Below are 22,931 nucleotides of genomic sequence, written 5' to 3' on the forward strand. Positions count from 1 at the left end.
ATAGTCTTTGTTGTCAGTATGTCGATACTCAAGTCGGCAACAGACACAATGTGCTTTTATCTTAAACTCCTGTCTCTCAGCTGATTTCTACTATACTGTCTAATAATGTATTCAATTTCATAAAAATAATATTTGAGTCCATTCATCTGGATTGTGCATTTATCTGTATGGCTTACAGTTCTCCCAAGTGATTACACACTGCTTTTCGCTGCTGAAATGTCAGCAGCAGCTGCCTGACTGTAACTTCAGTCCAGACACGCCTCAGTTAATCTGGTCATCTGTACATTTAAATGCCACTTTATATCCTGGCCTTAATTCTTCCTGCATGCACTGCCCCACGAGGACACTGATGACCTATTATTAGAATTAAGTGACTATAATGGCAACGTGGAAATGTGGGGAAATGTGGATGTATTTAGACACACACACGCACACGGTGTAAAAAGCAAATAGTGCCTTTTAATGGTGGGGAAACAAGCTTTGGTTCTTGTTAAACACGGTGGCTCAAAAGAAAAATATATAGTATTCTAATTATGTGTACTGATTGAGGGGACACATAATTCCAACACTGGCCTAAAATACCCACCTGCTCTCTAAAACCTATATCTGAAAATTAGATGTCAGATTTAATGTTTTCGTGTGTGTATTTCTGCAGCTTGATGGAACATTTCTGACCTATCTCGACTTTCATGTGATGGAGATGGCACCCCCCCCCCCCCCCCCCCCCCCCCCCACACACACACACAGACTGTTCAAATCCCACACTTTGGCATTAACACAACAGTCACGTACCCTCTGCAACAGATCCAGTTCCCAATCTGTCTGGTAGAAAGAAAAATCAGATGACTGAATTGACCATCAGCTGATTCTAGTTATTATTTCTAGATCACTTTAATGTTGACCTCATAAAGCTTTGGTTGTTCTTTGGTAAGTCATTCGCCATGGGAGGATGTCTGAGATCAGAAGATTTGGATTATTTGGGTAAGGATTTTAGGCAGCTTGATTAATTTTGGCTAGATAAGGTCCTGATACGCAGCGTGAAGCAAAATCAAATTCTTTCAAACTGTAACTTGTAATTTGACTGTAACACGTTAACTTGTGAAATAGGTCATCAGTTACTTTGTCTTTACCACCATGTGTCAGTTCATTGTTATGAACGTTTGAGTTCCTTCCGGAATGTTCCACCATTGTGGCCATTCAAAATGACTGTTACAAAGAGGCATTGCTCACATCTGTAGGGATGACTGTTGACCAAGCAATTGATTCTTTATGTATCTGAGGTGTCATCGCTCTATAGCTGCATCACACAGGACGTGTTGAAATTTCTGTACTGCCCATTGTTTTTGTGTGTTTTGTCTGTGTAATGGGATTGCTGGAACCGCAATCTGGTGACTCTTAGTCTTTAGTCAGAGTATAAAAAGGTTATTTGTCATCCTAGAGGTGACAGAGTACAGGTGACTGCAGCCATAACAGGGTCTCTATTGTCTGCTTTAAAGCTTTTGGTGAATTCCTGACTGTCAACAGGTCAAGTTATTTACAACATCTTCCTCTGTGTGTGTGTATTTGGCTCTTTAGCAGCTAAATGCTCCGCTATGTTCACCAGCAGTGGATTTGTAGAGCTTTATCCCTGAACCGCTGCCTGCTGACAACACAGTTAAGTCGCAGGTCTTAAAATCAAAACAATCAGCTGAAAGTTGCTAAAAAGCTCAGTAGACCTGAGAGGAATTGCAGAGTTGGGTGATAATTGTATGTGGGTTCATCACTACAAGCAATACCTTTTCATGTACACATTGTCATTTAAACCTATGGGGCCCTATCTTGCACCCAGCACAATTGCCTTTGTACACCGACGCATGTATCATTCCTATTTTGCACCCGACGCACAGCGGACTTTTCCCTCCACAGACGCACGTCGGTAAAATAGGGAATGTATTTGCGCCCATGGGGCGCTTCAACGAAAAGAGGAGGCGTGTTCAGGCGCAAACGTTACTTGGTATTTACTTACTTTACTTGCTATTTTGCAGTTTCAGAAAACAATTCCGCCACTGACCAGGAAAAACCTAGTCTAAAGTCAGTGGCGCGTTATTCAGATGGTATTTTAGGGGCACATGCTTGGCCATAATGTAGCGTGTGCACAACGCGCATACACTTCTCTCATCTAAACGGACACAGCAGTTCCCATTTTTGCAAACGATACATAATTACAAGGAAAAATATTACTGAAAATGCGCTTCAGGTGTTTGGATAGGTCAGGAAGCACTTTACAGTACAGTCCTCAAAAAGTTGCAGCATTCTTTGTGGCTTGTTGTGTTTTACACAACATTTCCATGAATCATGGATGTGTTGATGACATAAATGAGGAAATATTAGAGGACTTAAGGAGACGTGATGTTGAACTACGGTGGGATTGGACACTCCGGCGGAATCTGGTCCGGGGTTGGCAATGCGCGATGTGCTCCTGGTGGAGCAGGTGGATGGAGACGGAGTGGGGGGAGGAGGAAGGGGCACAACAGGAGCAGGTGGTGCGTTTGGAGGCCCACGCTCCATGGCTGCAGCAATCCTCTCCAGACTGTGGAGATGCGCCAGAGGGGCCGCAGCAACATCGCCACCCGGACGAGACGGCCATTTATTACTTTGCCGCATCTCGTGCGCCAGGCAAATCCGCCGTCATAATAGCAATCCGCCATGGAACAAGCGCGCCTGCTCTTAAAGGGAAAGTGAGATGACGCTCTGATTGGTTTATTGCATGTTACGCCCAAACCACACATAGCTACTTCAGACCAACCCATTTTAGATTTGCGTCGGGTGCAAGACTCATTTATCCCGCCGGTATAATAGCAACAGCGCCCGAGATCCGCCCACAAAGCTACTTGCGTTTTGCGTTTTATACTTGCGTTTCAGATCGTTAAAATAGGGCCCATAGTGCGCAACTAAACTTAGAACAAAAGTAAGGAAATTTGTGTTTGGTGGATTATTTCTCTGTGATAACAATGCTTTTTGGCAATAAATCTTATACCATTGGAAAGCCTTATTAGTTCCCTTACAAATGGTGCCCCATTTGTAAGGAACATGCATTTGTGGGATAAGCAGCAGCGCTGAGTATGTGGGTTGCGCCCATGAAAAATTTGCCAAATCTTCTCTGCCAATGCCAAACAGCTTATTCTGCCATTGACTCATTTGGTGTTTGGTGGATTGGATGATTGAAGTTTGAAGAAACAAGACATATTGGCAATTTAACAATATTAATTTTAAGGAGCCTCAGTAGCGTGTGGAAGAACCATACACAGCCACAACAGCCTGGCACCTCCTCCTCATGCTGGTCACCAGCCTGGTCACACACTGCTGTGGGATGGCATCCCATTCTTCAACCAGCATTTGTCGCAAGTCAGCCAACGTGGTTGTGTTGGTCACTCTGGCACAAACCGCATGCCCAAGCTGATCTCACAAGTGTTCAGTGGGGTTGAGGTCAGGACTGCTAGCAGGCCATTCCATCCTCTCCACTCCCACATTCTGGACGTAGTCTCTGATAAACCCCGCACTGTGGGGGGCGAGCGTTGTCATCTTGGAGGACAGAGTGCCAATCAGGCACCTGATTGCCAGCACCTTGGGGTACCAGAAGCTCAAAACAAATGTCAATAGCAACAGCAAAATAATCTGTTTGGCAATGGCAGAGAAGATTTGGCAAATTTTTCATGGGCGCAACCCACATACTCAGCGCTGCTGCTCATCCCACAAATGCATGTTCCTTACAAATGGGGCACCATTTGGAAGGGAACTAAACAGGCTTTCCAACAGTATAAGATTTATTGCCAAAAAGCATTGTTACCACAGAGAAATAATCCACCAAACACAAATTTTCTTACTTTTTGTTTTAAGTTTATAATGAACTTCCGTTACATTCAAGCCATTGCCAAATTAGTTGATACAAATCTAATTAAGGCTATCAGCTCCACAGAACTCTCAATGTATTTCTTAGTATGGCTTTGGTTTACAAAATGGTGCTGTCTGGCGAAATTTGCGTGCATACGTTTGAGTAATGGTTTGAGTAATGTATTTTATATCACAGATGAGAAAGGGCAACAGTGATCTTTGGAGACGAAGAGGACAATTACCTCTTCTGAAGAGTTCATGTTTTATAATCCACTGTTTCCTCCTTGAGCTACTAGCAACTGGTGGGGGAGTGGTGGGTGGGTGGTGCACGACCACCGAAGGCTTTCGTCATGTGAACACTGTTGTCATTCCTTAGAATTCCTCATGGGGGCAACAGAAACTACGCACATTAGCTTTATTCTATTGTTTATTCAATATTGATAATAGTAGCTTTAAATTCCTGCTTCTCACATTGTAAATATATACATCAAACTTTCTCCAGGTTTGATCCTTTCATAGTCAAAGTGTTTTGCCGGCAGCGGACTATTCTGTGAACCAACCATCCTTATAATTAAAGGTGTTTTATCGCCACCTCACAAGGTGATCTTGGCACGTCATCCTAACAGTTTCCTACCTTGTCCTTTTAGCAGTTTTTGAGAAGTCTTTTAGCGAAGGTTAATAAGCACTCCTTCCTCAGGATCAACTTGCACTTTTTCCTCAGCACTGAGAATGAGGCTCTCTTTTCCTGGAGTCATTTTGCAAAAGTAACTTTAAATGGCCAAATCCGGAAGACAGTTAAGAGGCAATATCATGAACCTTCTGCTGTAAATTTACATTTGCATGTGCACCACTCTGATGTCACCTTTCATAAACATAACTGTGCAATGATTACACGCCTGTGTGCTCTGCAGGCATATTTGTCAGTGTCGTACAATTTACCTGCAGGGAACTTTGGATTTAAAACAAGTTCTTTCCAAAATGGTCAACAGGTTAATGGGACACGTGCTGAAAGTGGGATTAAAACATACTGCCTTGCCCTTCATTTTAAAATTAATCTTATGCACGTTATGCAAGCATGGAATTATGTAGACAGTCTAATCTGTAAAGAGTTCAAATTTAAGGATGTCTTGCTGCAAGTCTTAAATCTTAACTGAGGAAACTTTTGATTTGCATGCACTCGTGTTTAATGAGTTTAATATGAGCATGCTTAGTAGACCAAATTGAAGCTACCTGAGTTTCTTTTTTAATGTGTTTGAGACTCTTGAAAGGTCCAAAACAAGCCACTTTGCTCATGTAACACAAAACAAAGCTCTGTCAGGTTTCCTCACTCTTGTTTTCAGGTTTGAACAGGATTACAGGAAATGAAAAAGACAGAATCACTGTAATATGATTTTGCTCAAGGATAGCAGCCTGCAGCCAGTTTTAGCCCAGTTTGGAGCCGCACCAGCAGTTACCCTTCTCACTGAACCAGTTCACACAGACACAGACGCACTGTTCAAGGAATAACTGAGCAGCTTTCAGGCACACGCTTGCAACCTACAGGTTGTGTTGGAACATGTTAGTCCATTTCTAGTGATGTAAACAGTATATCATCACTATAATCTCTTGTATTTGTTCTGTTTCAACAGAGGCCTGATTGTTTGTATTTTGTAATCAGACTGCTGCCTCTGTTTGTATCTTGTAACCAGACTGCTGCCTCTTGTTATACACTTTTCTCCTTTCAAATCTCTCCTCAACTCCTCACTACTTTATTCTTTATTTTCTTCCTATTTTAATCTGGACTTCCTGCCACATTAAATACAAAGAAACTAAATTAGAAAGGAAGGGACAATGAAAGGCAGTTTAAGGATGCTTGTAATTACATTTAAAGCAGCATAAAAGATCTGAATATAAAAAAACCCCGCTTTTTTTCCAAATGAAGAATTGGTGCTTTAAAAGCCTCGGCCCTGTAACACGAGGGCGTGTGTCCTACTTCTTGGCTGTTGGCTCATAACCGTTGTTTTACGTAACACACTTCATCTCATTTTGTCTGCTGTTGCCATGGTAAGGCTAATTTATACAGGCATTAAGAATAAGGGCTGCAGTTCTTAATATGCACTGCAAGCTGACGCTGTTTTGTTTTTTTACACACTCCTGTGTGTGTGTGTGTGTGTGTGTGTGTGTGTGTGTGTGTGTGTGTGTGTGTGTGTGTGTGTGTGTGTGTGTGTGTGTGTGTGTGTGTGTGAGACTATAAAAGGAGAGAGTGAGGTGGACACAATGAGCAATATTCCTGATATTGAATCTATTTTGCACATTTTCATTGTCTTCAAACAAAAATCTTCTATAATTTACGTGCTTCTTCTCATCTCTGTCTCATCTTTTGTGATTGCTGCAAACTTCATAAAAGAGTAAACGTTTTTAATGATAAAAAAAATCAATAAGAACCTCATCAGTATGCTTCATGGGTAGAGGAAAGGTTTATTTTACAATCTCTATATACATTTGTATGAAAGACTGATAATGAGAGGGAGGTGTAGAGAGAGTATGGAGAACAGAAACAACAACAATAAAAACTAAAAAAAATGTCACTCCCACAGCAAATAGTGGTCTGCCAGAAGTAAACTTGCTTGTAGATTAGTACGCTAGCAGCATTGTTAACTCAGCTAACCTCCATCAGTCAGGCCGTAGTGGTCTCCCAGACGTTCCTGTGTCTTCCTAGACACTCTCATTCATCATGCACTGACCGACATGCTCTCTCATGCTGGTCCCCCTTTACTAACATTTTTAACCTTTCTTAAGGTTCAGGTTAGAATTAGGTCTAGGTTAGGGTAAGGGTTGGGGCATCTAGCTGTGATGGTTAGGGTAAGGATATAAGAAATGCTGTGTGTGTTTTGCTCTTGCCAAATCGCAGCTCAGCATACTGATCAATCTAATGTTCACATATTCCAAAAAGAAAAACACTCTCACACCTTGTTGAGGGCATTTGAGGCTGTTAGTGTGTGAGTGCCAGAGAAGAAAGACCAGTGAGTGGACTGAATGGCGGCTGTATTCATCACGGGGTAACGGCTGGCACCAAACCAGAACACACTGCGAGAGTTGGCATTGTTGTTCTCATTCTGAAAGGCTCTTTAGACGAGATGAGCGGTGACACTAAGAGGTGCAGAGGTTTTTATGATTCAGTGACTGAACTCAACTCTTTGTGAGGTAGTGTGTGTGTCTTTATACGTGGGGACCATTGATTTAGTTTGTTTTGAAGGGGTTTGCTAAGGCTGGGAAAGGTTTTGGGAAAATCCAGAAGCCTGGACGTGAGTGTATAGCATACCACTCATGCCAAAACGTATACTGCAAAAACACAAAGTAAAAACCAGGCTATATTTTGTATAACATTGAGTAAATGACAAATATGTTACTCTCCTGTTTTGTTCACCCATCATCGTCTAAAACCTAAATCAATCAATCAATCAAATTTTATTTAAAGTGAAAAATCACCATTAAACATGGTCTCAGTGCACTTTACAATTAAAGGAACACAGAAATAACAAACAGCAACAAAACAATTGAACAGCCTTAAAGCAGTAATAATAAACTCTTCAAAACCAGCAACATAACAGAATAAGTGAAAAGGCTTGTTTGTGAAGGACGCAGAAAGGATGGTGTATTATTGTTGGCTGTAGTATAATGAGTAGAGGTAGGTCTTCAATCTAGATTTAAAAATGTCAACTGTGTGAGCTTCTTTAACATTTAGTTGGAGGCCATTCAAAAGATGAGGGGCACGGTAGGAGAATGCTCTACAACCAACTGATTTTTTGTTTACTAGGAGAATGACCAAAGACCAGCATCAAGGGCATGGAGAGTGTGTGCCAGTGTACAGTATATGGTGTAATAAGCTCAGATAAATAAGGTGGTGTGAGTCCATGCAGGGCCTTACATGTTAAAGGTCCTATGACATGGTGCTCTTTGGATGCTTTTAGGCCTTAGTGGTCCCCTAATACTGTATCTGAAGTCTCTTTACCGAAATTCTGCCTTGGTGCAGAATTACAGCCACTAGAGCTAAGGTGGAGGGTGGGGGTGTGGCCTTGACCAACTGCCGTGCTTCACTTGTTTTCAAGCCATGATGTCTCTCTCTCATGGGTGGGCCAAATTCTCTGGGCGGGAAAAGCAGAGAAAGGGGAGGTAACATTGCTCCTTATGACCTCATTAGGAGAAGATTCCAGATCGGCCCATCTGAGCTTTCATTTTCTCAAAGGCAGAGCAGGATACCCAGGGCTCGGTTTACACCTATCGCCATTTCTAGCCACTGGGGGAACCATAGGCAGACTGGGGGAATGCATATTAATGTTAAAAAACCTCATAAAGTGAAATTTTCATGCCATGGGACCTTTTAAAAAAGAACCTTAAAGTCAGCTTTTTTGACATAAAGTAAAAGGTAGATTAGAGATTGGCCTGTAATTGTTAAGAACTTGTGGGACAGTATTTGTTTTTTTAAGCAGCGGTTTAATAACAGAATGCGACAGATTAAAAATATTAAAAATATATCTACGTAAAACAGGAAAACGCTCTTTAAAAAGGTTAGATGGTAATGGATCTAGTATGCAGGTTGTAGTTTTAGTGAGTTTAGCCAATGTCAAACAGAAACCGTGGTTATTTTTATTAGTGTTGATCCGATTTTATATGTCCTAAAACTCTCAGCCCAGGCTAAGTGAAAAGTTTCATGTTTAGATTTGCGCCACCTGCGCTCAAGTTTTCTGCAGTTCTGCTTGAGTGTAGTCAGTGAACCATGGCGGGCTTTTTGTCCGAGTGCGTTTCCTGGTTATAAGAGGTGGGACAGGGCACTGTTCAGGTTGTCTGATATTATCAAGGGGAGCAAAAGTAGTATTGCAGAGACCAAGTATGTCAGGTAAGCACTCAGCCAGTGTAGACTTAATGTTGCTTTCAAAACAGCGATAGGTGTATGTGTCATGCTCTGAACACTTACTTTGAGTACGGAGAGAGAAAATGAAGAAGACACAAAAATGGTCAGAGACTGGCCAAGTAAAATTACTTTATCAAATTTTACAAGAGCAATTGACAAATGTTGAAAAAGTATTCGAAAGTCGAGATATTAATGTAGAAACTCTTACAAGAGAGTGAACTTATGTTTAATAACGCAGATTTTAAATCACCAGAAGTTACTTAAAAGAATGTAATGTGTCCGGTTTAGACGCTGTCTGTTGGTGAGGAACAGCAGTTAGGTTTGATAATAGTGCAAACTGAGTTGAGTACACCCTGTTATCTCTATCTCTAATCCGAACGGAAATTTTAAACATATCACTAGGGCTGATTTCACATTGAGAAGTGCTTTGTGAGGGACAGTTGATGGGATGAGATGAGAGTCAGAAGATTGTATGTGATTGCACTGCAAGCTCATTTCGTATATATTCAGTTTACTATGAGAAAGAAAAGCAGCCAATCCTGACATTTGAGAAGCTAGGGTCAAAAAGTTTGACATTTTTGCTTGAAAAATATGACTAATTAGTTAAAAAAAAAAAAACAGCTGATGTAAAAGTACAGGTATTGGCTTTGTTACTGAGGGAAAGAAGATGATTTTCTTTTTTATGAAGTGTCACATTAATCCAGCAGTGGATGGGCGAGTCCCTGATAAATTAATGTAGGACCAACACTTTTCTCTGCTGACAGTAAGTTGTACTTTTATTACCTCTGTTCCTCATCATGGGCAGAACTACCATCAGAGAGTGTGGAAGGGACTTGAAACTAAACAGCTCATACCATCTGGTATCATTATGGGCAGTTTTTAGTTTAAGTGTCCACATTCTCTCGTCCGTCTAAATTTATGAGAACTCTTCGGGAAACGGCAGAAGTGCAGGGAACAGTATCCAGCTAGTTCTGTGATTATCCAGAGAACATTAGGTAACAAAATGTAGCATGTATCATTTGCCACCCACTGCTCCTTCTTTTAGGAGGGTGAGTCAGAAAATCAGAGAGACAAACATGGCAAGGCAGAAAACTGTGCTGTTGAGCATCCAGAGACCAAAATGGACCAAAATGCTATAGAGTATTCGGGCAAATTGCTGCTCTCCTGTATGGACTTTAGCCTGCTACCAACTGTGGCTAGAGCAAGGCGAAAATGCAATATTACTGATTATTGTAATTCAGTAGAATAATATAATGATGATATGATCATAACAATTTTATCCTGCAAATTTCTGTCATCCAAATGAACGATTCTGAGTAAGTTGTGGCTAAAAACGAACAAAATTAGTAGAAAGAAAATAGATTTTTGCAGCAATACTATTGTGATATTAATTTCAACCATATTTTACTAGCTGTGGTTAGCCTACAATTCGAAATTACATAGAATATAACATAATTTTTCATAGATAAGCAACCAGTCTGTAGAACCAAACAAGGTACAGTATATTTTTGGCAGCATCTTACCAATCAAACCAGAACACGCTGTTTGAGGCCAAAACATCGATCCAGCATTTGGACCTGATGACTCATTTACTGAGTCACAGCCATCAGGGTCCTCAGTGTTAAAGTGAGCTAGCTGCTATTAATAGCCTGAACAGTATCAGTCTCACCGGCCTATTGTCCCCAGGCCAAAAACAAGGCTCTACTCTTTCCTCGGACCCCGTGCCGGGTCTTTGTATGACTCTCTGTCTGTCACACAGACCAAAGGAGGAGATATCAGGTTGCTCAACTGCAACTGTTGTTTAACTAATGATGCTGCAGGACGGTTTATCTTGTTTGTGTGAGGAAGAGAAGCAGGCTAACAGGAGATCTGAATACTAAGACTTCACAGATTCCTCTGCTTAGTGGAGTTTATTTGATTTGACAAATATGTCTCTCTCCTCCAGGCATTTATGTGTTCACCATACTTTGCCTTTAGCTAAGTTGTGAAGTGATACAGATTCACAGAAAATACACACTATTAACAGTGAGATTAGCAGTCAGTTGAGCGCTTTGAGCACAACAAGCCAAATGCCATTGTTGATTTTGGGGTGAACAGTCCATTGTATACAGTTGTTTATTTTTTTTTTTTTTTTTTTTAAATATCCACTGAACTGCCCTTTTAAGTTAAAATGCCAATATGCTGCTACAAGCACCATGATCATCATCATCTGGATGAAATCTCAACATCCTAGCTGAAACTGTGATTCAGTTATCTCACTGGATTCTTCCCTCTGGGCACTTCATCTCTGCTACATCATTATCTGACAGCTATATGTGGACGTTTCTCTGTCTATTTCCAGCTTGTACCCCAAGTGCCCACGTGAGCCATGTTGCATTCAACATCATCTTAAGAAAAAAGGTTGAAATCAGACAGGCTGCTGCTGCTAAATATAGACACAGTGATAAAAGATGTCTTAATTGTAGGAGAAGTTGATTAGATAACTCAGCCATAGGACTGTCTAGTTTCTTTCCTGGAAACATACATTTTTCTAGAAGGCAAAAGTGGCCTTTAAAACTTTAAATCTGTGGTGCAATCCTCATGTAAGTAGTGACTTCTGCTTGTGATACTCTCAATGACTTTTAAACAGCTGTCAGTCTGAAATGCCTTAAAGGTAGACCTCTTACTTCAGGTAGAAAATATGCACAAACACCTAACGGAAAGTGACAAGAGTCGTGTTTTGTGACACCTGCCTGAGGAAGGCAAAACGTGAAGCAGTAACGGTTGCGGTATGTTTGCAGATGAGTGGTGACAGGTAGGCCAGAGCAGTTGAGACATGTTAGTGCAGGCTTTGAATGCTGCTCGTCCACATCACACATGGCAAACTTCACCAGCAGGGCCTACTTTGTCCTGCAGTGCATAATGCTGCTCTGCACTCTAATTAACCTTTCTGTTGACATGCTTTGGGTGTTAATTGAGTTCATAGAATTCTTTTGTTGTACCAATGATGGATTACTGACCCTGATCCTGAATCGGTCACTCTGCAGCCAAATATTGTTAATAGATTTGTATGTAATGGATATGTGCGTTTGTCTTTTCTCCAGGAGTGTCGTCCCGTGTCCCGGAGATCATGGCGGCCGGCACTCACTCCCCCGGGGGGCCCAACGGCATAATCCGGAGTCAGTCTTTTGCTGGCTTCAGCACGCTACAGGAACGACGCTCTCGGTAAGTCTTTAAAACTGTATTCCACTGCTACTCATATCTGAAATGACAATTGAGGTCAGGGTGGCAAATTGATTTTCCACAGCCAATATTAGAGTATTGTATTCTCAGAAACAGTATTGATTTCGTAGGTGAAGCTCTTTTAGAAAATACGTTAATGATTACTATTTTACCAACATTTAAGGAGGGTCCTCCAATAAATAGTTTGCAGTAGATCAGGCATCAAAGAGTCGTTTTATCATTGGATGGTATTCTTAAAGGGGATGTAATCCCACGCTCCCATTTTGTAACTCAGGCTTTCTGCCAAAAGTTTTCTCAGACTTTATAACTATTTTTACAGGCGGGGTTTTACTCCTCCTGACAAGTACGCTGACCTTCATTTGTAAAATAAACCTCCATTAGGATCTGTTTGATGTTAACTTACGTATATTTTTAAACCGCTTCTAGTGCACCTCTTATCCGTTTGTTGTAATTAGTTTAGTTTATTCTTTCAGCAGAAACTCTGTCCTTGTATTATTCAGTGATACAGTTGTCACTTAGTCTTTCTCAGGATTCATTACAGTGGAAATCTTCTAGGTTATTTGCTGTTTTGCATTGTGATGAATATGGACATCAGCATCTGTGCTTTTCATGTAATCAACTGACCTGTAGGGCTAAGGACAATAACACAAAGTAAGTAAATCTTACATAAATTGACATGACGTAAAATCTTCTGATTTAAGAGCAGTAACCATAGACATTTCACTGGCAGTCATTCACCTATATAACATACATACATAACACCTGGTGAATTGATGTAAAATCAGTGATTTTGTAGGATGATGTTCATGTTCAAGCCCTGAGACAGGGTTTTAATAAAAGGGCAGCAACTCACTTCTTGGAAACTATTCTTGTTGAGTATATGCCCTGCATACCCCTTCAGAACAGACACTGTTAGCATCAACACAATTTGTAAAAAAAAGTCTGAGAAAACCTTTATTTGCTTGCCACGTTGGTTATAAAATGTCACTTTTAGAAATCTATCACTTTAACGAGACCTAGATTAGGACATCACTGCACACAAAGAAGATATTTACGGACTCCATAATCTGGTGTCAACCTTCTAGATGTTTAGCGAGCCACAGCAAGTCTCAAAATCCCGTAAAGGAACTAAATTCTTCAGGGATGATTTATTGCACAACCAAACATCGAACTCAGTTTCCTGATGGTTGTTTCATTTATAGCCTGAAGTTAGAGATCACTAAAGTTCTTGAGAGATTTTATCCGTGTTCCTTCCTCTTTGACTTATCTGTGACAGCTTGCACTCAATCATCACAAGACAAAGCTTTCTTACACTCACAGAAATATCTCTTACGATCTTTGGGCTGTCGTCGCCTGGTCCTCTGCAGCAGCCCCTGGTCCTGCTGAGAGAACCTATTTGAAGATGCTGTTTTCTCTCTGCTCAGACAGTGAATGGGGTAATTGGTTGGAATGACTCGAGTGTGTGGGCGACTGACAGCGACTGACAAGTTACCATTCTGATAATGAGCGAGGTGGAAAGCTGCACAGATGTGGCTTCTGAGTGTGTTAGTTTTGTTCAGCAAGGACTTTTCATGTGTGTACCCATGTATGTTTGTGTGCATTTATGCATCATACTGTTGACATTGCAGTTTTTGTCCCAATTATAAGTCAGTATGGAATTGTGTTAGCATCAATGCATATGTGTGTTTCTGTGTGTGTGTCCCTGCCAAGAGACCCTTCTACACTACAGCTTGCGTGACCCCAAGGCTACACAGCACTCTCATTCAGCGGTGCCCTACATTCGGAAGCTTAGCTTAACTTGTGCAGCAAGACATGGCACGTTCCAACTTGTCGAGCACTGGAATTGGTTGATGCGGTGTCCCTGAGATGACTCTAGGATCGTTTCATTAAGTCTACGGAAATGGCATTTGTCAGCTAAATCTGTAATGGTTTAAAAAGCTGAAAAAATGTGCATGAGCGGGTAAGATGAGTGTGACCTAAACTGGGTTAATGTGAGGAGAGAGAGGATTGATGTGAGGTGGCTATACTGTGGAACAAATTTGCTTTTTTCTTTATTTGAGCATAGAAACTACGCTAGAAAACTAGGGTATCAAACTGTTGGTCAGAAAAACAAGACATGAAAACGTCCCCATTGGCTCTGAGAGGTTGTGATGTGATGATTTTTCACTGTTGTGATGATGTTTTATAGTCCAAATGATTAATTAATAAATCCACAATAACATCAGAAGATACATTTATAATTACAATAACCTTTAGTTGCAACCTTTTTGTACACACATAATATAATTTAATGGAGCCTGTGTCGCTGCCTCTTATACAAATATACCAACCTATAAACTCTCTTATTTATTGCCGGGAGTGTGATTGTGCCTTGTGTTTGTAAGGTCAGCAGAATATAAGCCTTACAGGTCAAACACAGAAAGAAGGGGTGGGAAGCTCATGTTTGCATGTGCTCACAGATATGTGCGCACACTTGTGATTTAGCACACCCCTGTGATTGATGAGGACGTTCTGAAGTTATGCTGTAAGTTTTCATGTTTGAACTGTTTTTGCTGAAAGATATGTAAATGTGTCCTGTGTGACTTAGTTATCTCTGTGTTTACAGACTTGACTAGCCCTTTCCATCAGACAGATAAGATAAATGTATGCTGAGACTGGCCCAATGGCAAGTTCAGGATGCTGTAAAATAATACAGAAATCTCATCTAACGCTATATTATTATACTGTAGGGAGTTCCAAGCCTGGTTATCTGAAATACTGTGGAAATTTAATATTTAATATGAGATGTAATGTTGTGTCTGTGTGTCTGCATCACCCTCAGACAAAATTGTCCCCCCCAACAGACCTGTGTACTCCTGTTGTCCTGTTATTGTTCTTTGTCTTACTTCATTTGGGTCATAATCATGCTCTAACTTTTGGACTTACTACTCTTCTTGTATCCTGTTATTGTTTCTATGAAACTTTTGAAAACATTGTGAATTGCAATGTGTTTTTCCATCATTGCATAGACGATTAAGAAAATGTCTGCACACAGGGGACCCTCTCTTGCACTCACTTATGTGTGTGTGTGTGTGTGTGTGTGTGTGTTTGTGTGTGTAGGTGTAACTCTTTCATGGGGAACTCAGCGGTGCAGAAGAAGCCTCAGTCCAAGCCAAAGAAGCCCCACCTGTCCGGACACAAAGGAGGCAGCAGCTCCAAAGAGCCGCAGCCCAAAAGACTTGAGGAAGTCTACAATGCACTCAAACAAGGCCTGGAGTGAGTGACCCAAACACTGATATACACACTTATACTGTGTACACACACTTTACTCAGTCAAGCACTGCAAATGTCTTTGCCTTCAATACATAAACTAATCAACTGTTCCAAAATAACCATTTATTATTAAGTTAGTAAGACATCTGTGAGTTTCAGTCCATAAATGTTTATAATCTATTTCTTAATGTGTACATTTATAACCACTTTGAGCCTTTTTATAATTCCCTCGAAGTACTGGCAGACACAAGTGGTTTTCTTGCTACAGGTTTATTTGAAGCTTTTTCTCCAAATCCAAATCCACCGTGAAAACTAAACACACAGTATAACGAGAAAATAAAGACGACATTAGCTTAATATGAACATACAATAAAATGTACAATGTAAAATAACGGTCACCAAAGTAAAATACCGACACAAAACAACATACCTCGTTGGCTGCATGCTGTACACAAGGGAATAGAGGTTTCCTTAAATCGCTAACATCCGCTATAACAAACTTAAACTTTTATCAGAGCGTTAAATTGTCCGTGCTTTGCTTGCTGTTAGCTTGCCAACTCTCTCACTCACAAGCGACCCTTGTGCGTAGACTTCAAAATAAAAGCACTTTACTCTTACCAAATAAAATCACTAAATAATACTAAATGCAATTTATATAATTCTAAATTATGACATTGGTTGAAAACAAATTATATATTATTCTAATGTAATTGCGACAATTACACTTTTTTTTATGCTGCTTGTATTTGCATACTTAAATATTTATATACCAATGTGTTTATGGTTATATTGCTGTCATTATATACACATTCTTTTCATTAAATGTTTCCCTTTGTGCCCGGTAGTGAGTATCTTGAAGTTCATCAAACAGAGCTGGACAAACTCATGTCTCTGATGAAGGACATGAAGAGGAACTCTCGCCTGGTGAGATGCTACCGTGCATCAATTTACATACAAGCAACACAGTCACATCTTAATGGGATAGTTGGACATTTTGGAAAATACTCGTGTTCGCTTTCTTGTCAAGAGTTAGATGAGGAGAGCAATACCACTCTTATGTCTGTAAATATTAAGTTATAGCCAGGAGGCAGTTAGCTTAGCTTAGCATAAAAACTGGTAATGGGGAAACAGCTAGCCCGGCTCTTTACGAAAGTAACAAAATCTGCCTACGAGCACCTCTAAAGCTTAATTAAGTACTTGTATGAATCTTTAGAGATGCTGGTAGGCAGATTTTTCAGCCAAGCTACTAAGTCGCTAAGCTAATCATCTGCAAAAAAGCAAATAAGTGTATTTTCCAAAATTTCGAACTTTTCCTTTAAAGGCCCAAATCATTGTTTGTTCACTTCCGATCTCAGCTGTTTTATTTTTCATTTTAATGATAATAATCACATACAATAATAATGACATGACTTTCGCATCACGGATTCACACATGGCAAACAGATTTTGATTTGATACAATGCGCACAGTCCCACACACACACACACACACACACACACACACACACACACACACACACACACGCACGTATGGTACACACACATCTAGGCTGCTACTGGAAAGGGTGTTTAACCAGATCTTTTTTGATGCCAGACAACTACAGCCTGCTTTGCATTTCTTAAGCAGCCTCATCTGTGCCGTCCTTCGGTACTAACTGTGTGATTGTGTGTCTGTGTGTGTTTTTTTCTCTCCAGGGAGTGCTGTACGATCTTGACAAGGTGAGTTGATCGAGGGGAGGGTCTGCTGTAACCACCGCTCCAAGTTGTATGCTGGGGGGGAATCTTTGATGTAAAAAAAGAGATGAAGGAAGGAGAAGAAACTGCTAAAGGCAGAAGAAAAGCGGGAGGAGGGATGGAGTGGAGAAGTGAGGGGCTGAAGGGATTGAGGAATAATGCAGGAAAAAGGATGAAAGAGAGAGAAAGTTTGTGATGATGGGAACGGAGAGACAGCTTGATTAGCTGTAAGATTTTTGCATATAAAAAACAATGGATACCATTTAGTGGTATCAGGTTGCCATCTTGTGACATACATTTAATGATCATTAATGATTACCAATGTCACTTTTTTTGGACATATCCTGTCATATGGACATACAAATCATCATGTTTACAGCTTTAAACCAGATGTAGGCACTAGTAAATTGGTGTGCTGTATCTGTCTTTCTGCAGCAAATCAAAACCATAGAGCGATACATGAGACGTCTGGAGTTTCACATGAGCAAGGTAAGAACTGATGTGATAGATAGATATCAGCCAATGATTTACATATATGATACATACATGATAGGACAAGTTGCCAAGTACTGTTGAAGATTTCACATCTCAATACCTCCTTTCACTTTAAGCCTCTCCACATAACACCCACAGTGACTCAGTCACGCTCCACTGACTTTGTCAAGTTGGCTTCAGGTAGGATTTATGTTGCCAGGTTAAGGTGGTATTCCTGTTCTTCTCTAGTTTATGTGTTGATGTATTAGAGAAGTTTCCTGCTGTTTTAATGGCTGAGGCAACAGGTTGTCAGGTAGGGAAACTTTTTTTCCTTTATCCTCTTTTGTAGTCTTCTCCCTGGTTGCCAGTTGGGGACAAGAATCCCCTGCAAGATTGCACAGCTCTGTGACTTTTCTTCCACATCCCCTTTTGTAGTCCTGTAATAGTCTCCCTTGCTGTGCTCAAATCAGACAGGACAGCAGGCAATCAGAATACACACACCCAAACAACAGCGCAGCTCCAAAGGTAACCATGGTTACCTGAAGATGGAGCCTTTGAAGTCCTGAGGAGCACAGAGGAGCCAGCTATTGGGTGACCTTAACCCTTTATGTTCACATAAACATCCTGACAGACTATAAAAACTCACCTTCAGATGTCCAATAGCATGTACAGAACAAAATGATAGAAGACAAGACCCAGCAAATTTGACAAATTTGTGACCGTGTGTCTGAAGGTTGAAGACAACAGTGAATCTGGGTCAGAGCAGCTACTAGTAGGGTCCTTTTTTAAATAAGAATAATGAGAGGAGGGAGATAGAGGCAACATAGAAAAAAAAGAAAGAAAAAAGGTCTGAGAGTCATGTGAAAATAGGCGATGGTTTCTCAGAAACTCAGGAAATATATACTCCACTTTGACTACTACTTTGTCACAGGATGCAGTTAAAACAAACACACACTCAAAGCCTTCCCACTTAGCATCCAACATTACTCTGAAGCTCTTCTGATCTTTCAGACTCTGTAAAAATAGATTTGAATGCATTTGCAAATATTTGAAGAAGTGACTGATTTATCTTGTCAGACAGGGTAAAAAAGCCTCAAAAAGTCAAAGCGTAACTAAAAGTAAGTTAAATCTAGCACTCCCTGTGCTCTTTAATTCTAAATATGTACCAATGCTACTTCGCCCCACCATTTCATTGGCTGTCTGATTTTGTGCGGGTTATTGGATGGAAATGAAATAGTTTAAGTAAATTATTTTTACATATTCTTTGTCATTATTTAAACGTATCAGTTTCTAGTTTCTCCTCTGGTGTTTCTGTGCAACAAACCGTATGATTTACTATTATTTGACGGCAAGATTTAGTTTTGTAGTGTAGCACGTGTTTTTTTTAACAGAGTATAATCCGTTAAGTAGGGAATGGAAGAGAGGAAATGCATTGTGGATTCATGGATAAAACTAATGCCAATGCCAAGTCAACTATCAGCGCTTGATGCCCTGTTTCTGCCCCACAAATGGCTATTGGCTTTACAGTGGGTACGGAAAGTATTCAGACCCCTTTAAATTGTTCACTCTTTATTTCATTGCAGCCATTTGCTAAAATCAAAAAAGTTAATTTTATTTCTTGTTCATGTACACTCAGCATCCATTTAACAGAAAAAACAGAAATGTATGCAAATTTATTAAAAAAGAAAAACTGAACTATCACATGGTCATAAGTATTCAGATCCTTTGCTGTGACACTCATATTTCACTCACATGCTGTCCATTTCTTCTGATCCTCCTTGAGATGGTTCTACTCCTTCATTGGAGTCCTGCTGTGTTTTATTAAACTGATTGGACTTGATTAGGAAAGGCACACACCTGTCTATATAAGACCTTACAGCTCACAGTGCATGTCAGAGCAAATGAGAATCATGAGGTCGAAGGAACTGCCCAAGGAGCTCAGAGACAGAATTGTGGCAAGGCACAGATCTGGCCAAGGTTACAAAAGAATTTCTGCAGCACTCAAGGTTCCTAAGAGCACAGTGGCCTCCATAATCCTTAAATGGAAGACATTTGGGACGACCAGAACTCTTCCTAGACCTGGCCGTCCAGCCAAACTGAGCAATCGTTGGAAAAGAGACTTGGTGAGAGAGGTAAAGAAGAACCCAAAGATCACTGTGGCTGAGCTCCAGAGATGCAGTAGGGAGATGGGAGAAAGTTCCACAAAGTCAATTATCACTGCAGCCCTCCACCAGTCGGGGCTTTATGGCAGAGTGGCCCGACAGAAGCCTCTCCTCAGTGCAAGACATATGAAAGCTTGCATAGAGTTTGCCAAAAAACACATGAAGGACTCCCAGACTATGAGAAATAAGATTCTCTGGTCTGATGAGACCAAGATTGAACTTTTTGGCGTTAATTCTAAGCGGTATGTGTGGAGAAAACCAGGCACTGCTCATCACCTGCCCAATACAATCCCAACAGTGAAACATGGTGGTGGCAGCATGCTATGGGGGTGTTTTTCAGCTGCAGGGACAGGACGACTGGTTGCAATTGAAGGAAAGATGAAAGCGGTCAAGTACAGAGATATCCTGGAAGAAAACCTCATCCAGAGTGCTCAGGACCTCAGACTGGGCTGACAGTTCACCTTCCAACAAGACAATGACCCTAAGCACACAGCTAAAATAACAAAGGAGTGGCTTTGGAACAACTCTGTGACCATTCTTGACTGGCCCAGCCAGAGCCCTGACCGAAACGCAATTGAGCATCTCTGGAGAGACCTGAAAATGGCTGTCCACCAACGTTCACCATCCAACCTGACGGAACTGGAGAGGATCTGCAAGGAAGAATGGCAGAGGATCCCCAAATCCAGGTGTAAAAAACTTGTGGCATCATTCCCAAGAAGACTCATGGCTGTACTAGCTCAAAAGGGTGCTTCTACTCAATACTGAGCAAAGGGTCTGAATACTTATGACCATGTGATATTTCAGTTTTTCTTTTTATTCAGTTATTCATTTTTTGAATGAATGAACTTTTTTGATTTAGCAAATGGCTGCAATGAAACAAAGAGTGAAAAATGTAAAGGGGTCTGAATACTTTCCGTATACACACACACACACACACACACACACACACACACACACACACACACACACACACACACACACACACACACACACACACACAAAAAGAGCTGGCCTCATCCTTGTGTAAAGAGTTGTGAACTGATGTTGTGTTACTTACAGTAGGTTGATAATTAGCCTTTGACAGAGCTCTAATACTATGTGTTTATTCAGTTCAGGTCTATCAGTTACTTTCACACAGTGTACTGTATATCTATCAGTTAGGAAAGTGAGTTGTGTTTGTGTGTAATACGTTTTTTTTTTTAGCCAGACCAATCTGTGATATTAGCTTATTGCAGGTATATCGTATCAGTGTATGTGTCGGCGGCTGATGTCGAGCATTATTAAGCTTTCAGCTGAGTAAACAAAACATTGTCAGACACATACAGTATGAATAAAAGTAGAACCAGAATAAAGCAGCATGTATACTCATGTCATCTCAGAACTGGACAATGAAAAAAATATCTTCATAGTTATATATTCAGCAGCCGTGAGCTACAGTAAGAGTTTGTCAGTATTTGTGCTAAGGAGCAGGTGTCTCTCTTTGTGCTGGACAGCTGCCGTGAGGCATTATTTAACAATCATCCATTAGCGTGCGTGCGTTTGTGTATGTGTCTCACATCAGCCCCGTCTTTTGTTCCTGCTCATACTGCTGGCTGCCTGCAGATGTCCGAGCCATAATTGGCACACATGGAGGAAGCAGGTGGCCCAATACAACCCTTATGATGTCCTGCATGGGATAGGGTCTATGGTGTGTGTTAGCCGCTAGTTTCAGCAGGGCATCATTAAAGAGATGAGTGACAGAGATTGAAGGTGAGAATAGCGGCTGCCAGGCGCCTCCTCTTCCCCCAAGAGAGAGAGAAATTGTGTGTTTATGTGTTAATCATGTGCCAAGTTGAGTGTAAATACTTTCCATGTGATTATTTTTTTAAAGGGCCTCTTTGCTTTCCCCTCTTCCCTTGATTGCTAATCTAGCCACACACACACACACACACACACACACAAAGTTCCCCAGAGATGGGCTTTTGTGTTTGATGCTGTGTGATGTGGCCCGCCTGCTTTAATCTGCTTATAATCATTCGCCGTGTGTGTGTGTGTGTGTGTGTGTGTGTGTGTGTGTGTGTGTGTGTGTGTGTGTGTGTGTGTGTGTGTGTGTGTGTGTGTGTGTGTGTGTGTGTGTGTGTGTGTGTGTGTGTGTGTGTGTGTGTGTGTGTGTGTGTGTGTGTGTGTGTGTGCGCCTCATATCCTACAATCCAGGATAATGGCCATATCTTAAGAGGATTCCTGCCATATCCTTAGGATTCTCTGCTCATATTTTAAATCCCACAGTTTAAAGTCAGATATACAGTAGATACAGATACAATCCTTTAAACCCCCAGTGATACTTCATAAAAACCACGATATTTACCTCTGACTGCTCTGTCAAAACCACCAAACAAGTATTATTATTTAGTCATTTTATTCGGATTAGCTCGGGAGGGACTTAAAATAAGAAATTTAAAATGGATATTTCACCCTTCATAAAGGTGAACACGATATTATCCTCCCCCCGGCATAATTAATTCCACAATAAAGATTTCCCCGTAATCCCTCACAATGTCTCTTAGCCATTCAATTAATACAGGGACTGTCCAATAGAGGACTCAATGTAGAATACATTTACATTAATATGTGTTCACGTCTGGTAAGAGTTAATTAAGAAGGTTCAGATGTTTTTTTTATGGGATGAATTTTAAAGCAGGTTAGATTTTTGTGTAGAAATAGCCCTTTAAATGACCACAGTGGTGTTATATTTTATGACCAATACAAATCCATTATATATGTAAGGAAGGTTATGGATATGAAGTTGTACATAGATCCATGCTTTGTGGTTATTTCTTGATTATTTTTTTAATCATTTGGTCTAAAAAAAACAATGTACTTACTGTAGATGTAAATTTTATTATGAAATGTTTTGTGACCTGTGTGATCTTAGCCCGTGGGACTACGGATGGAAATTAGCCCTTAGCTACAATCCGGCATGTTTACATGCATGTATTCCATGTTTGTTCATTAACATGCACTGTCCCAATCAAATAAATAAATGAAATAAATAAAAAAAAATGTCATATAGTAATAGTAGTCAATATAGTAAAAACTGTCTATTAAAATTCCCAGGAGCCCATGTTGACATTTTTACACTGCTTGTTTGTCCAAATAATAGTCCAAAACCCCAAATATTCACTTTGTTATCATGGAAAATATTGACATTCAAAAAGCTGGAACCAGTGAACTTTTGGCATTTCTGTCTATAACTTGACTGAAACCGTTAACTGATTATTTAAATTGTTGCTTTTCTAATTAATATTAAACGTATTCCACCTATTTTTTTGTTTTGATGTTGTTGCTACGT

At 40.5% G+C, this 22,931-nt stretch overlaps 1 protein-coding gene across 5 annotated transcripts in view; it reads left to right on the forward strand.

Annotated features, from left to right (window-relative positions):
- ripor2 (RHO family interacting cell polarization regulator 2) overlaps nucleotides 1-22,931 on the forward strand; it is a 59,047-nt gene that overhangs the window by 19,204 nt on the left and 16,912 nt on the right. For all 5 annotated transcript variants that reach the window (XM_028597625.1, XM_028597627.1, XM_028597626.1 and 2 more), the window contains exons 2-6: nucleotides 11,845-11,965; nucleotides 15,083-15,238; nucleotides 16,081-16,159; nucleotides 16,929-16,952; nucleotides 17,403-17,456. In XM_028597625.1, the coding sequence (XP_028453426.1) occupies nucleotides 11,845-11,965; nucleotides 15,083-15,238; nucleotides 16,081-16,159; nucleotides 16,929-16,952; nucleotides 17,403-17,456 (434 nt within the window). The remainder of the gene's footprint in view (nucleotides 1-11,844; nucleotides 11,966-15,082; nucleotides 15,239-16,080; nucleotides 16,160-16,928; nucleotides 16,953-17,402; nucleotides 17,457-22,931) is intronic.

The sequence above is a fragment of the Perca flavescens genome, chromosome 14, assembly GCF_004354835.1.
Source record: "Perca flavescens isolate YP-PL-M2 chromosome 14, PFLA_1.0, whole genome shotgun sequence".
Lineage (NCBI taxonomy): Eukaryota > Metazoa > Chordata > Actinopteri > Perciformes > Percidae > Perca > Perca flavescens.